At 53.1% G+C, this 14,674-nt stretch overlaps 1 protein-coding gene across 3 annotated transcripts in view; it reads right to left on the bottom strand.

Annotated features, from left to right (window-relative positions):
* The window catches only part of KLHL29 (kelch like family member 29), a 311,231-nt gene that overhangs the window by 136,915 nt on the left and 159,642 nt on the right, over nucleotides 1-14,674 (bottom strand). For 2 of the 3 annotated variants that reach the window (XM_023252071.2, XM_023252069.2), the window contains exon 3: nucleotides 8,441-8,770. In XM_023252071.2, coding sequence (XP_023107839.1) covers nucleotides 8,441-8,725 — 285 coding nt within the window. In that variant the 5' untranslated portion in view covers nucleotides 8,726-8,770. Of the gene's footprint in view, nucleotides 1-8,440; nucleotides 8,774-14,674 lie in introns of all 3 variants that reach the window. The other variant, XM_023252070.2, reaches the window with a different exon arrangement.

Genomic DNA, 14,674 nt, shown 5'->3' on the forward strand with positions numbered 1-14,674 from the left:
CACTATCGATGATAGCCAAAGTATGGAAAGATCCCAAATGTCCAACAATGGATGAATGGATAAAGAAGATGTGGTATACACACACACACACACACACACACACACACACACACACACACTGGAGTATTACTCAGCAATCAGAAAGGATGAAATCTTGCCATTTGCAACCATGTGGATGGGACTGGAGGGTATTATGCTAAGTGAAATAGAGGAAGACAAATGTCATATGATTTCACTCATATGAGAAATTTAAGAAACAGAACAGAGCAGTTAGAACACAGTTAGAAGCAAAAATAATATAAAAACAGGGAGGCGGGCAAAACATAAGAGACTCTTAAATATGGAGAACAGAGGGTTACTGGAGGGGTGGTGGGAGGGGGAAGGGGCTAAATGGGTAAGAGGCATTAAGGAATCTACTCCTGAAATCATTGTTGCACTATATGCTAAGTTGGATGTAAATTAAACAAATAAAATAAAAATAAATAAAAAAAATAAAGCACAAATCATAAATGTAAAAAAAAAAAAAGAAGTATATCTAATGAGAACCCCATGTGGGTACTAAAGAGTGTTTTTCTCAAGGGACCATGGCAGCCAGCAGCCAGGAGTTTAAGTCCAGGCAGGGAGGTGCTGACCACTGGCCCTCTGCTATCAGTGTGCACCTTGTCCGGCCCCAAGGACTTCTCTCGTGGTGCCACAGGGTCCGATGTGTTCATCCATCTCCAGTAAGAGGCAGGAGAGAGGAGGCTGGGACCACAGGGCTCCCACCCCGTCAATACATGTGCCAGCAGCCTCTGAATGTATGCTGATGCTCTGCTGAGTGCGTAGGGCCCTTATTTTCCAGAGGAAAATGAGGTTTCTTGCCTACGGGTTCTACAGAGGCAAATTCAGGATGCAAATGAACATGACTAGTGGAGACGGTAGCCAGAGAAGCACAGAGTTCTCCTGAGCCTTCATTTCAGGGCAGCGAACGGGGCGCTGAAACTGATTGATAATCTGTCACGTTACATCAGTTTAGCTCTGCGGGGACTTTGCAGTGACTCTTCTCGATGGCATTATGCTTTGGGAGGGCTCAAGCCAATTTGGTGGCCTGTGTCATGGAAGTGAGTAACATGGGGACAGGGTCAGTCTGGGTTTGGAGAAAATCCTCCTGCCTGAAATTGAACGAGAGCTTCAGATGCTGATGGGGAAGAAATGATACCAAGGGGTGTTGAGCTCTCCTTTTTATGTTTATTTCCCCGAGTTATTTTTAGCATTGCAGACAGTTCCCAGTTAACAAATGGGTTGGGTTCTGAAAGTTCATTTGTAATTTGGCTGTTTAGATTTTGGAACATACTTTCCCTATAAAAAACAATGTTATAAACGGTGATGAGACTCCCAGGCTAGTTCTCCAAAGCCTATTTAACCCATAATGTAGCTAAAATACTGTCCTTTTGCTATGAAAAAAAAATGTTTAATTGCAACATGAGTAATTAAGTAAAACAGGGAAAACCATTAAAAGTGAATAAGAAGTAGATTTATGTTCATCTTGAATGACGCTGTTCGCAGAAAACCTAATTTAATTTAAGAAGAGGCCTTTCCAAGGGCTTTTTGGGAAATTGCATGGGATTTAGCCTATTAGGGAGAAAGAGCCGTGGGGCTGTCCAATTTTCGGCTCCTGAACATTTGCACCACATAACTGGCTCCCTTTCCTGATTTCAGGTTCGTCAGAAAGTCTTCTGTTGAGAATCTGTTTCCCATGCAGATTCTCACAGGGAGAAATTCACTGGTCAAAACCCATGAAGGTGGTCTCCTTGGGGTGGTTTTTTAACATTCTTAGTCACAGGTCAGCCTCTATCCGTGAGAATATCCTGGGAACGGCTGTGCCCCAGTCCCACCAACTTTGGGGCAGTGACGGGATCACGTGAGGGCCAAGTCCCAGCCAGCCATGGATTCTTAAGGTAAATGCACCCTGTGAGGTTCCCTGGCAGCCAGCTGCCCCTCCTTCTCTCTGGCGACACAATCCTTGTTGGGCCCTTCTTTCAGACCTCACTAGGCAGCTCTTGCTGTGGATGGGATGTGTGTAGCCCCAGTGTGTTTACGTTATGCAGGTCCCATATTGATTTCCTGCACCAGGCCATGTAGAGGAGAGTAACAGATTGACCTGTCCTTTCTGCCTAAGGCATGTGAGCCGTGGCTTTAAGCAAGTGTGCTGGAAAGCCTGGAGGTATGTTGCAGAAATGACCACAAATGCTTCCCATCCTTGCATGTCTGCCCCTTTGCAATGCGGTGCTATCGAGAGCCAGGGTCTCTCTGCCCACTCCTGGAATCTGGCTTGGCCGTGAGACTTCTTGAGCTAGCGGGATTTCAGCAAACGTGCCTCAAGCAGAGCTTACAAAAGCCCTTGTGCACGGAGTCTTGCCCCCTTGCTGCTCTTGGAAGCCTGAGTCTACCACGTGGACAAGCCCCAGCTAGCTGGATAGAGGATGGCAGGCCACACGGAGGGGGACTGAGACTCCCTGGCTGACGGGCTGTGAAGCACAGATGTGTGGGTGAGGCCAACCCCGACCAGCCGCCCTGAGCCAACCTGCAGCTGACCGCATACAAATGAGAGAGTCGGCCCAGACCAGAACGGACAGCCAGCTCACAGAACTGTGAAGGTTTAAGCCACCAAGTTTTTGAATGATTGTTCTGTAGCAAAAGCTAACCTAGGTGGTTTACCCCTTACATATGCGGAAGAATGCAGAGTGTTCTCCCTTCTTTTTTGCCCCTTTAGTCACAAATTTGAGTTCAAGCCACTCCGGTCCGCCCTCCCTGGACTGTAGGTTTTGAAATGGATGCTTTGGAAATCAGGGCATTTTTCAACTGTAGACATTTCATGACTGACAGATGGGTTTGAAGTCAATGAAGATACAATCCAAACCGTGGCGGCACCTCAAAGTGCAGGCAAAACCCATCAGCTCGGCACGAACATGCACAAGCTGCCTCACGACGCGTGATCAGTGCCTGATAATTTATCACAAGGGAAATCACAAATTCTCATTCACGGAGCAAGAACAGGCTTCTGGATAAAATCACGCACAGTCTGGAAATTCACCACAAAGGGGACTGGAGGGATTCTCCCAACCAGTGTGAATACAAGAGTAGAGGGTGGTCTGCTTCTCATTCTATAACTGTGCAAAAGCGTCCTTATCCATTTGTGGACACCGGAGCCACACGAGGGGAGGGGCCCACCAGGCAGGGCTTTGAGGTCATTCACATGATTCCCCACAGAAATCCCAGATCATCTCCCCCACGCAGGGCATCTCTCCAGAGAGTTTAGAGGGTACGAGGAAGACGCTGTTGCCGGGGCCGTCTCTCGGATGACATATATCCACCCTAAAAGTGGTGGCTCATAAATGTAAAAAATCTGGGTGTTTGGCACTCAGAGGATGGAGCCTACAGACCTCACGGCCCCTTTCGGTTTTCCTCAGGCCTCTGACACAGGCTAAGTCTCTCTCTTCCCAGCCCAGATTTATTTTCAAGGGCTTAGCTCCACGGAACGATGGGAATGTTTCAGCACGAGTGCTCCTGACCACAAGGGAAAAAAGCCCCCAACACATTTCACAGGCATCAGCCAGGATTCTGCAAGGTCCGTTCTTTCAAGAACGAAATTGCATTTTATGAAGCCGTCCCTTTTCTGTTTCATCTGTCAGGCAGGTTTGCTGAGAATAATTTAAATTTCATGCAGCAGCAACTGCAGGACAGTGGAGTTTCCTTTCTGCCCCACGAACAGGCCTGGCCCGGGAGTCATGGTCCAGCTTCTCAGCTCCGCCTTCCCGCCCCCGCCGCAGGGGGCTTGACTGCCCTGCAGTCCAGAGTGGCAGCGGTGGGCCAGGAACAGGGCTGTCTAAGCTCTCGGTGACCTCATGCCGCCACAGTCGGGGGGGGGGGGGGGACGGTCCAGAGAGGGTCCTGCCAGCACCAACTGCCCGGGAGCCGGGTTTACCCGAATAGGACGGATACTTGTCTGACCCAATCTCTGATTTAGCTTTTCAAAATGACTTAACCAATCCCCACACCATCTTTGCGAGGAAGATCCTATGATTGTTTCCATTTTATAGACAAAGAAACTGAGGTTCAGAGACATACTCATCTCCTGAGAGGCAGAGGTCAGATTCAAACCCAGTTCTGCCATGGTTCGACAGCTTGAAGCCCTCACTAGCTGTACGATGGAGAGTCGAAAAAATCTTCAGGCTAAATTTTCCTACCTAACCCAAAAAGTAAATATGCCCATTTTCTTGCACATTGGTATCTGCTGTCGAGGAGGTGGATGGAGGGATGGGAAAAGTTACCGTAACAATGCCACAGTAACGGTTACCATGGAGAACGCGCTGTGCCAGGCGGCCTGGGGAAAGGAGACAGCCCAGGTGGTCCATTTCTCACTCACTGGGGGCCCTTGGCAAGTTTGTTTTCTCTGAGCCTCATTCTTCTGACAGGCAAAATAGAGATGCCGGAGGGCACGGTCACTACGTTCCTCTGAGGCTCTGGGGACTTGCGGGCGTGTGTGTGTGTGTGTGTGTGTGTGTGTGTGTGTGTGTGTCTGTGTGCGTGTCATTTGGTCATGCCCTCCCCTACCTCAATGGCCCGGAATATGTGCTTGTCCAACCGGCCTTTCATCAAAGACCAGCTAGAAATCCTCAGGCCACAGAAAAACGAAGAAACATAAAACTCAACTCAGGCCTAAGGCAGAGGTGACAGAAAGAATTGTCATCACATCACTAACCAGCCCCAGGGCACACAGCTAGCTGTCCCTACCCTGGGGAGCTGGGACGGTCCCCCATGGCCTGGAAGATGCAGTCCTAGCACTGAGAGTGAGAGGGTGAGCAGGCCCACGGGACTAGGGGCAAGAGAGGGGGCAGGCCGTCTCTGCATCGGTGGCGATGGCATCGGATGCCGGTGGTGGCCCACAGCCCCCAGAGAGATGTGACACCTGCTCCATGCCCAGCCTGGGGGGACGCTAAGGCCTGGCAGCACTGACACTTGTCCCTGAGAGTCACCTTGGGGGCCTTTCCCTGAGTCCTTGGGTGTGACCCTGGCCCGCTCGTGGTGCCAGACCCTTCACTGAGGAAGGCATGCCGGTATGTTCAAGCAGCCATCACCACACTCCAGGGCAGCAGGAACACAGGGTGCTGCGCCTGGCTTCCACGCAGCCCCCTCCCTCAGCCACCTTCCACCAGAGTAGGGTCTTGGCCCTGGGTACACACCGGGCTTTCCTTGGAGGAAGGGGTCCCATGGCTGAAAAAGCTTTAAAATCCCTTCACTCCACTGTCAGGCTTACCGGGCAATGCCAGCTTCAGGGTTAGTTTGGGGCCCACTAGATGTCCTCCCTCTAGCTCTTCTTGCTGCCGTGTCCCCTTGGTCATGTCATGCCTCCATGTCACAGATTGGTGTGAACGGTAACCACTCAGAAACACAAGGTGCTTTCCCCGCCTGTGTGGGGCCTACCTCCTGTTTCTTAACTGAAGACCTACTTTTTTCTCTTGGTGAGGTTAGAAATGATCCCTCTTCCTTCCAGGGGCATGTCCTTGTCCACTAGGCTTTACCTGGGTGATAGTGACAACGGCGGCTGTGGTAACAACCCCTATACAAGACTTACCACGTACCACTCGGCTCTGTTCTGAGCACTTTATATGTATTTTAACTCACACGATCTTCACAACTCTGGCAGGCAGGTAACACTACCTGTTCCCATTTTATAGGAGCAAGGCACAGAGAGGTTAAGTAACTCATTCAGGGTTGCTCAGCTAACAAGAGATAGGGCAGAATTCAAACCTGGGCACCCTGACTCCCCAGTCTGTCTTTATCCACAACACTAAGCTGTCTCTGCCAATAACCTCAATGGGAGAGACATTCTCGGGTCACTCAGTCACAGTGTCCAGGCCATAGACTTGTCATATCCTGACCTACGTGTTTGCCGAGGGCAAGTGCTAGCCCTTGGCTACTCAGTAAAGATGCAGCTTGCTGACCAGGGAAACCACAGATACCCCAGTTTGGGCCTGCCTGTCAGTTGATGTGGTGCTGGCATGGGGTTAGACAAATAGGCAGGGAGACAGGCGTCTGGGGGGGCGGGTAGCAGCTTGGCCAGATGGCAGAGAGGCACCGCCATGGCCCAAATTCAGTGACAGCATTCTGGATAGAAGCTGCCACTGGCTGCTGTCTTCCATTTCTCTTTGTTTTTCTTTATTTATTTTTGGGACAGAGAGAGACCGAGCATGAACGGGGGAGGGGCAGAGAGAGAGGGAGACACAGAATCGGAAACAGGCTCCAGGCTCCGAGCCATCAGCCCAGAGCCTGACGTGGGGCTCGAACTCACAGACCGCGAGATCGTGACCTGGCTGAAGTCGGACGCTTAACCGACTGCGCCACCCAGGCGCCCCTGTCTTCCATTTCTGCTGCACACCCCATTCTCCTGAGCATCTCGAAAAGTCCCGAATGTAAGCAGGTACCTTTGTTTGACTGGACAAGCCCTTGCAGGTCTGGAGCAGGGCTGGAGATGGTAACAGAGGGGACATGTGCCAAGGAGCTGGCTGTCCCACGGGCATGAACTTTTGGCCCCCTCCCCTATCAATGCAATGCTCCCCAGCTCCCCCAGTTGCTGTTTTCCATCAGAGGCTGGGTTCCTCTCCTCCCATGTGCTGTGGTTTGGGGCCCTGCCAGTCAGGGATGGTGAATATCAAGCTGTTTGGGAGCAAAGCAGGAGCTGTGTGGGAGCAAAGCAGGAGCTGTGTGGGCGGGGCAGCCCTGTGTGAGAGGCCCTCACCACTGAGTCCCCTCCAGCTCCCTTGCCTGGAGGGCCAACCCCCTGCCTCTGGTGCAGCCTGACAGCATCCATAAAAAGGCCTCCATCCAGAGAGGGCAGAAATCGTCAAGCGGGCTCCCAGGTCCAGCTTCTCTCTCCCGACCCGGAGCTCCCAGCGGTCAGCTCCAGAAGCTGCCATTGTCCAGATGGCCAACAGCTGGTCTTCTGAGTGGCCGCCAGATGTGGCTGGTGGGGCAGCCGACTGGCTCCACCGGGCAGAGGTCGCTGCATTGGGGAAGTTCTGGGGGCTGGTGCCCAGGGGACGAATGCGTTTGGCTGGTCTGGGGGCATCGTGCCCAAATAACTCTCCATCTCCTCTCCTGCATCCAACATTCCTTCCCTCCCCATCTCAGTGGGGAGGTGTTTTCATAACAGGAAAATAAAATCAATAAGGCACTGCAGCAAGATGTCAGTGTGCTCCGAGCTGGCCTCCAATAGCTCCATTGTCTCGGGCCTCCGCTGGGCTCTGGGCCGGCAGCGCTCAGTTATTAATGGGAAGCAGGGCTGAAAGGGAGTTTTGAAAATCACAGAGACAAAGGCACAGCACACCTGGAGTGCAGCTTTCCAACGCCACGGCCACCTCACAATGGCTGCGCCGGGCCTCCCCCGCCTTTAACTTCTCCCGCAACTTTTATGAAAGCAGGGAAGAAAACACTAGACACACACACACACACACACGCACACACACACACACACACATGCACGCACGCACGCACGCACACGCTGGCTCCTGGGAGGCGGCTGTGAATGGCTGGCCGAGGCAAAGGGGGCCTGCAGAGCCCCTGATCCTCCGAGGAAGCAGGATGGCCATAAACAGGCTTCCTGCCACTGGTGCGGGTCCTGGTCCCTGGAAGGTCCTGGCACCTGAGGGGCTCTGAGCAGCGTGAGGGGGACCAGCTCAGCCTGAAGCCAGGCATGAGACTTGGTGGCATTTTCATTTCAGTATCTCAGTCAGTAATGCAGCCTGGTTTCTGCGGTCATTCCCAAGGCTGGAGCCACCTCCAGAAGAGAGGGAATGGCCTGGAGATGATACCCCTGAAGCTGACTGCTGGGGCCCAAGGCCTGGGCCCCAACGAAGGTCCAGCCTCGGACCAGCTCTCACAGACTTGGTGTATCTCAGTATCCCCAACCATCAGGTGGGGACAAAAGTAGCGATCCACAGGGTTATCTGAGGCTTGGAAGGCACAGTGGATGGGAGAATTCTCAGCAGAGTAGTTACCAAGTAGTAGCTTTATGACCGTTTATGCCTTACTGCTGGTGACTACCTTCTTGCAAACCTAAGTCACTGGTGCCCCCGGAGCGGGGGGACTTGCATGGTCTAAAGTCACCTATTTAGGGAATCTTTATTGCCAACTTGGAGTTCGCTGTCCCTACACAAATTAAAAAGCACTTTGTCAACATGGCATAAGACAACAAATGGCCTCAGCACCTGCTTGTCTTACAAGTTAGTCACAGAGAGAGACTTTACGGCAAACAAAATCATGCGAGCTTTCACTTGAACCGTCGGCCGGCCCAGCCCCAGGGACGCCAATGCTCTGGAGAAGGTGGTGACTGGTGCACAGACCTTCAGGGGAAGCCACGACCCTCTGCTCGGCTCCTGCTCGGAGGGGATGCCGGGCTTACCTTGGTGGTGACGGCGGAGGCAGAGCTGGCCACGAGGCTGGTGATGGCCTCACCGCTGCCGGTAGTGCAGGGAGCCGGGGCGGTGGCGGGCGTGGGCAGCCGGGACGGCACCACGGGCAGCGGCAAGAGGCCGGGCCGGGCGCTGAGGCTACTGGCTGAGCCGCCACCGGCCCCCGCGGTGGCGCTGCAGATGCTGGTGGTCCCATGCGTACCGTTGGCGCTCCACTCTCGGCGGTCCCAGCCCACGCGGTAATCTCGTTCGAAGCGGCTGTGGTGCCGGGACATCTTGCTGGGCCGTGGCTGCTCCTCACAGGGGAACAGAGGCCGGACCTGCTGGCACAGAGCGGAGAGGAGGGCGGTTTAGTCACACAGCAGCCCGGCCGGGACGCCGTCAGCATCGAGGAAGCACCTGCTCTGTGCGCAAAAAAGGGCTTTCCAACGACAGCTCATTTCCTGTTCACAGCAAGCCCACAACGCATGGATCGCTAGCTCCACGTCACAGAGGGGGGAACAAAGGATTTGTCCAGGATCATGTGGCAAAAGTGTAGTAGACAAGATTTGAACCCAGTGTCAGTTTAGAGTAATGCTTTTTGATTCAGGGGCACCCGGGTGGCTCAGATGGTTGAGCGTCCGATGTCGGCTCAGGTCATGATCTCGTGGTTCGTGGGTTTGAGCCCCGTGTCAGGTTCTGCGCTGACAGCTCGGAGCCTGGAGCCTGCTTCAGATTCTGTGTCTCCCTCTCTCTCTGCCCTGCTCTTGCTCACTCTCTTTCTTTCTCTCTCTCTCTCTCTCTCAAAAATAAATAAGCATTAACACACAATTTAGAGAAATGCTTTTTGTTCTGCGGTGTCATACTCCCCCAGAGCAACGTGTGTGTGCTCATCTGAATTATGGTTGGGATTTTATCCCACCATCCCCACCACGAAAACAAGGTCCTGTGGACTCCTCAGGCAGGCCACGCTTCCCCCAACCCTGTGACGGGGAGAGCGGCCACACCTGTAGGCTCACTTCATAGTGGACAAGGCCCTTTCCATAAACCTCATATTATCCTCCCTGGAGCCCGTGAGCCAGCCGGGCATGGCTCATCCCCGGTGTATGGATCAGGGAGCTGGTTGAGAATAAGTGACTCCCTTGAGGTCAGAGGAAGGGAGAAGGTGGCCAGGATCTCTGGCCTTCGGACTGTGGCTCCATGTAGGGCTCTAGTCTGGAAAGGGGTGAAGCCCCTGGGTGTTCAGAGTTCTTTATAACCCTATGATTTAGTTGCTGGCACTAGAGACCCCAGTGCTCCCTGTGAAGCAGACATCCCCCTGGCGACTTTCGTGGCTATCTGAACGGCAGGCCCTCAGTGTTGTCATGGAGACCTAGACACCCGGGGATGCTTGCAGGGCCCCCTGTGGTGTGAGAACTGGGTTTTGCTCAGAATTACAGTGAGTTGCCTGGTTCCTTGACCGGCCCGGACCCGCTGTCACCCTCAGTCACCAAGGATGGAAAGATACCGGGGAGGCTGACTCGGCCGGAGAGGTGGCAGCAAGGCTGAGGCAGAGGGGAGAGGTGACGGCAGAGTCAGGGCACAGGTGGCAGCCTGGGGAGGGCGGGTGTCTGCCTTGCGCATCACATCCTCAGCTCCGGTCACTGCTCAGGTGTGGTTTGGCCTGCTCTGCAACCACTTCCTGTCTGGGGTGTGAGCTCCTGGGGGTCAGGGAGAGCTCCCCGCTCATTTTCCTATCCTGCAAATCCAGCTGGGTCATGGTGGGGGGCTCTGGAGTGACTGGCTAGTGGATGGACTGGCTGCCCTATTTTAGAAATTTGTACCTGACTCTACTGTGGTCTTTGCACAGCAGGTCTAGTTGCCGGCTTCTAGTGCCACAGAGCCAGAGCCCCGGCCCAACCCTCGTGACCTGCTACCTTTGTTCTGCTTGGGTGGTTGGGGGCCCCTGGCAGCCACTGTGCCCTCCCTGGGCACCGTGCCCTCTGCCAGACACAAGGGGCACACCGAAGCAGAGCTGACCTTGACCTCTTAAAACGGACATGGGGCTCATTGTTTATTTTATCGTTATGCTTCATGGCTTACCTGCTGCCACCACATTACTGTTTCACCTATCCAATATTACATAATAAAAAATGATTCATAAAAATGAATCCCCCTTTGACCACCCCCTCACAGACTACTCTTAAGAGAGTTGTTTAAATAGCTCTCATCACTTTTCTCCCTCCTGCCCACACTGTGACCTGTTCTGATGTGGCTTTTGCTCTGGCCAGTCCTTGGGAGTTGTTCTCACCGAGGTCATGAGTGACCTGTGTGTTCAATCCCACGGGACACTCACACCTTGTCTCTCTCAACCCCTCTCACATTTGGCATGGCTGATCTCTCTCTCCCTCCTTCTAGAAACCTCTTCTCTGTGGCTTCCAAGGCATCATCATGCTCTCTCCTTGCTTTCCTCTTACGTCTCTGCTATTCCTTAGTAGTCTCCTTGGCAAGCTCCTGTTTCTCGGCTCATTCTTGGGGGTCCCCATTTCCCCCACATCTTGTCCCACCCTACACACTCTCCCTGGACAATCTCGTCAACTGTCATCTCTTTCCTGATGACCCTCAAGGCTACATTTCCAGCTCCCTGTCCGTCCTAAGTGCCATAACTACTGTTCTAGAGTCTGAAGTATACCAGTACATGGTTGCCCCACAGGCACCTCAACACCGTAGGTCCCAGAATTAACTCATTGTTCTTCTGCCCACTCATTCTCAGGGATTCCCTCTCGCAGGGAAACCACCCCCATTTCCCCATGTCCATCCACATGTTCAACAGTGAGGTCTTTGATTCTATGACCCCTGCTGCTTCTCAAATCTGCCCCCTCTCCCTCTGCACATCCACCATCCGACTCACAAAGATTATCTCCATCAGTGTCCCTGTTCTGGTCTTGCCCTTCTTACCCATTCTCCACCCAACTGCCCATGTGGTTTTTTTAAGGCACAAATCTGATCACCATACTTCACTCTGCTGCTTTAAATCCTATCCTTCAGAATAACGTCCAGACCTCTCAGCATGGCCCAGGAGACACCTGAGGATTCCAACGCCACCATTCACCCTTCCCACCCCAGAGGCGATGCCCTGCCATTCCAAACACCTTTCTGGTTTCTGAAGGCATCAGCTCTCTCTCTGCTTGGGGTCCAAGTCAATGTTGCTCCTTTGCCAGGAATGGATTCCCACTCTTCCCATGGCCAAGCCCCACATGTCTGTTGGGACTCAGTTCAGGCTCTGATTCTTCTAGGAGGCTGCCTTGACCCACCTCCTCCAGATCAGGCAAGAAGTCCTCTTCTAGCCCCACCCCGGGTACCTGGTGCCCACCCCATTCCCAGCATCAACGGCTGTGGTATATTTGCTACCTTGAGAACAGTCCCAGGTTTATTGTCTTTGTAATCCTTGCCCCTAACACAATGTCTGGCATAGAAGGGTATTCAGTACACATTTGCTAAATGAACAAACAAATGCTTATTTTTTCTTAATCGCTTAATATTTCCAGAAGAGATGAATGCATTTGTGTGAAGGTGAGAAGCTCAGACACAAAAAACTTGAGTCTTCTGACTGGAAATTCCATGCAGGTATCAGGGTAAGGAAATGTCCTATCTCCCGGGTAAGTCAGACCTGAAGCCTCTGAGGATGGCTCAGAAGGAGAACAGAACCTCTGCATGTCCAGGGTTAGCCAGGCCCCACAGTTTAGACTCTTGTTTCCCAACATTCACCTGCAAGGCTCTTCCTAATTATCAGCACCTCAGGGCCACGATTTCCCTAGGTTGAATCATAAGTGTGGCAGAGATAATGTTGCAAAGATCACCACACCGTGTCCTCTCTCCGACCACCCAGGAAGACCTCCCCATGCCTCCCTTGCAGTTAAGTTGGGAATCCCACGTCTGAATTCAGGCAGATAGAATGAGAGGGGAGGTGATGGAGAACATTTCCAGACCCTGTCCTCTAAGAGCATCTTATATTAACCTCAGTTCCCTTCACCTGCTCTGGCAACCTCGGAGATGCAGCTATTGGTGGAAGCTATTGCCCCACTAGCCTCGGACTTGGAAAGATTGGGACACACATCTTCACTGTGTTAAGGCGCTGAAATGGCGAGGTTATTTTGTTACCGAAGCCTAGCCTTGCCTGATGGATCCACTAAGACAGCCCTTACATTCCCACAAAACAATACAACCTCACATATTGTCAAGGAAATCATCTCCTTCCAGCTGGTGAGGATGGAGAGGGGGAAGGGCCCACAGGTGGGCAGAGCATGCTTGGGAGCGGGTCAGTGGAGCCTCCTTAAGCCCAAGGACACCTCCGAGGCCAGTAGATCCAGCCAGCTCGCAGCCTCGGGGACTACCTGCTGTAGGACACTGTGGCTCCATTGTACTCGTGGTCCCAGCACCCGCCCCTCCCCCCACCTCCTCCCGCTGCCCATCTTTTCCAGGCTCCGATTGGAGACTCAGGCAGCTGGAGGCCACGCAGTCTGGTTTCAGCCTCATTAAGTGTATTCAAAACAAAGGTCAAGTCTTTGCATGCCAGGTTTGGGTTAGACTTCATTCCTCAATTTAATTTCCCCTTGCAAACGGAATGAAAGAAATGTGTTGCACAGTTTACCCTGGGTGAGACGGCAGAGTGCCAGCTCCAGAGGTGGCAACTTTAGTAATTCCTGCTGGGCACAGAGCCAGCATGTCAAAAAGGTTCGGTGTGCCCACACGTGCACCTTGGGTGGTGGTGGGGGAGGCAGGGGGAAGGGCTCGCTGGGGCGGGAGGGGGCCCCACGCGGACAGGGCGTCTCAGACGAGACCGGTCAAGCAATTACAGACAAAACACACACAAGTGCTTCCCTGTCAAGGTGAGCACCTTTTCCTGGCAGGCTGCTGGCGAGCTGGTAGAGGCTGGCACGGGGCCCTTTACTGAGGGACGGAGGGGAGTCTGAGCAGCGGCCATGCCTCTGAGTGTCAGGTGCACTTCTAGCTCTGATCCGGAAACTTTGCCTGCTGCCTGTCCCCGGGCCCCTTCCTGTGCTCCCGACTCCCAGATCTGAAATGTGCCCAGCCTGTACGCTGAACCGCAACTGCCCTTTTCTCAGTGTTGCGCAGCCTCTGAAAAGGAGGAGTCATCTGCTTGGAGGAAACTGTCTAAGAATTGGATTCAAAGCTTTAGGTTTTGTTTATTTTGTTTTTACGTTTTCTGTGACGTGCTTAGGTTGCCTCTATGATGATAGGAGAGGTAATGTGAAATGAAAGCCTTTTTCGTCAGTACTTTGGAGTCCCATAAGAAATGGTCCGGGGCTATGGAACCTAGCGTAGGCATCCTTCCCTGCCAGGAGATAGGGGCTCCACCCCAGTAAGTGCCTGGTTTAAGGCTCAGTTCAGGCTCTGGAAACCCCATGGAGCTGAACCCTCTTCTGCTTATGCTCCAGTCAGATCCTGAGATCTGACCAGGCCCCAGGTGTTCGGGCACCTCTCTGGCCACCTGGTCAGGTTTCAGATCCTGAAACCTGAGTTGTTCCAGGTCATTGAGTTGTTGGGTTTCAGAGTGTCTCTGCAAGGGGGCCTATACTCCCTGCCCTGTTCTGAGTTCTGGAGACTGTCCTGTCTGCTCTGCAAGCCCAGAGCCCTCAGCGACCACTCCAGGACTCAGATCTGTGTCCCCAGGCAGTGGAAAGAAAGCTAAGTAGGGGGTCAAGAGAGCTGAGTCTGAACCCCAGCACTACCCCTAACTAGCTCTGGGAACTCAAGGATGCCTCAGGTTGTTCCTCTGGAAAGTGGGGGTGGACAACTGTACTGCCCCCAGCACCAAGAGAGAATCCAACCTGAACCCCACGAGCCCTCTGCACCAGGCAAAGAGCCTGATCACTGGGCCATGATCAGACCCTAAAGCTACGGGGTGAAAAAAGGTAGGCCAACAGGAGGCAGTTTTCCAGGATGAAGACAAAGGAGACTGTCAACTATGAAGTTGTGTGTGGTCTGCTCTCTGAAACGCATGGCCATGGACTCCCTGAGACCCCCGTGCTAGGTGGATGGGAACTGGTAGGGTGCTCTGTCACCCAGGACCCCTGGGAGAGAACAGACTTGGTGAGAAAGGTCATCCTCAGCTGAATACCTGTGACCTGGGGGATCTTGTATCAGGAACCCCAAGGCCTGCCTGGTTAGATAGCCTTCTCCCTGCAGCTCAGGGTACCATGACGGGCTCAGGCCCAAGCTTATGGAAGGCCTGGGCCATCTGG

Source organism: Felis catus, chromosome A3, assembly GCF_018350175.1.
Source record: "Felis catus isolate Fca126 chromosome A3, F.catus_Fca126_mat1.0, whole genome shotgun sequence".
In the NCBI taxonomy this organism is placed as follows: domain Eukaryota; kingdom Metazoa; phylum Chordata; class Mammalia; order Carnivora; family Felidae; genus Felis; species Felis catus.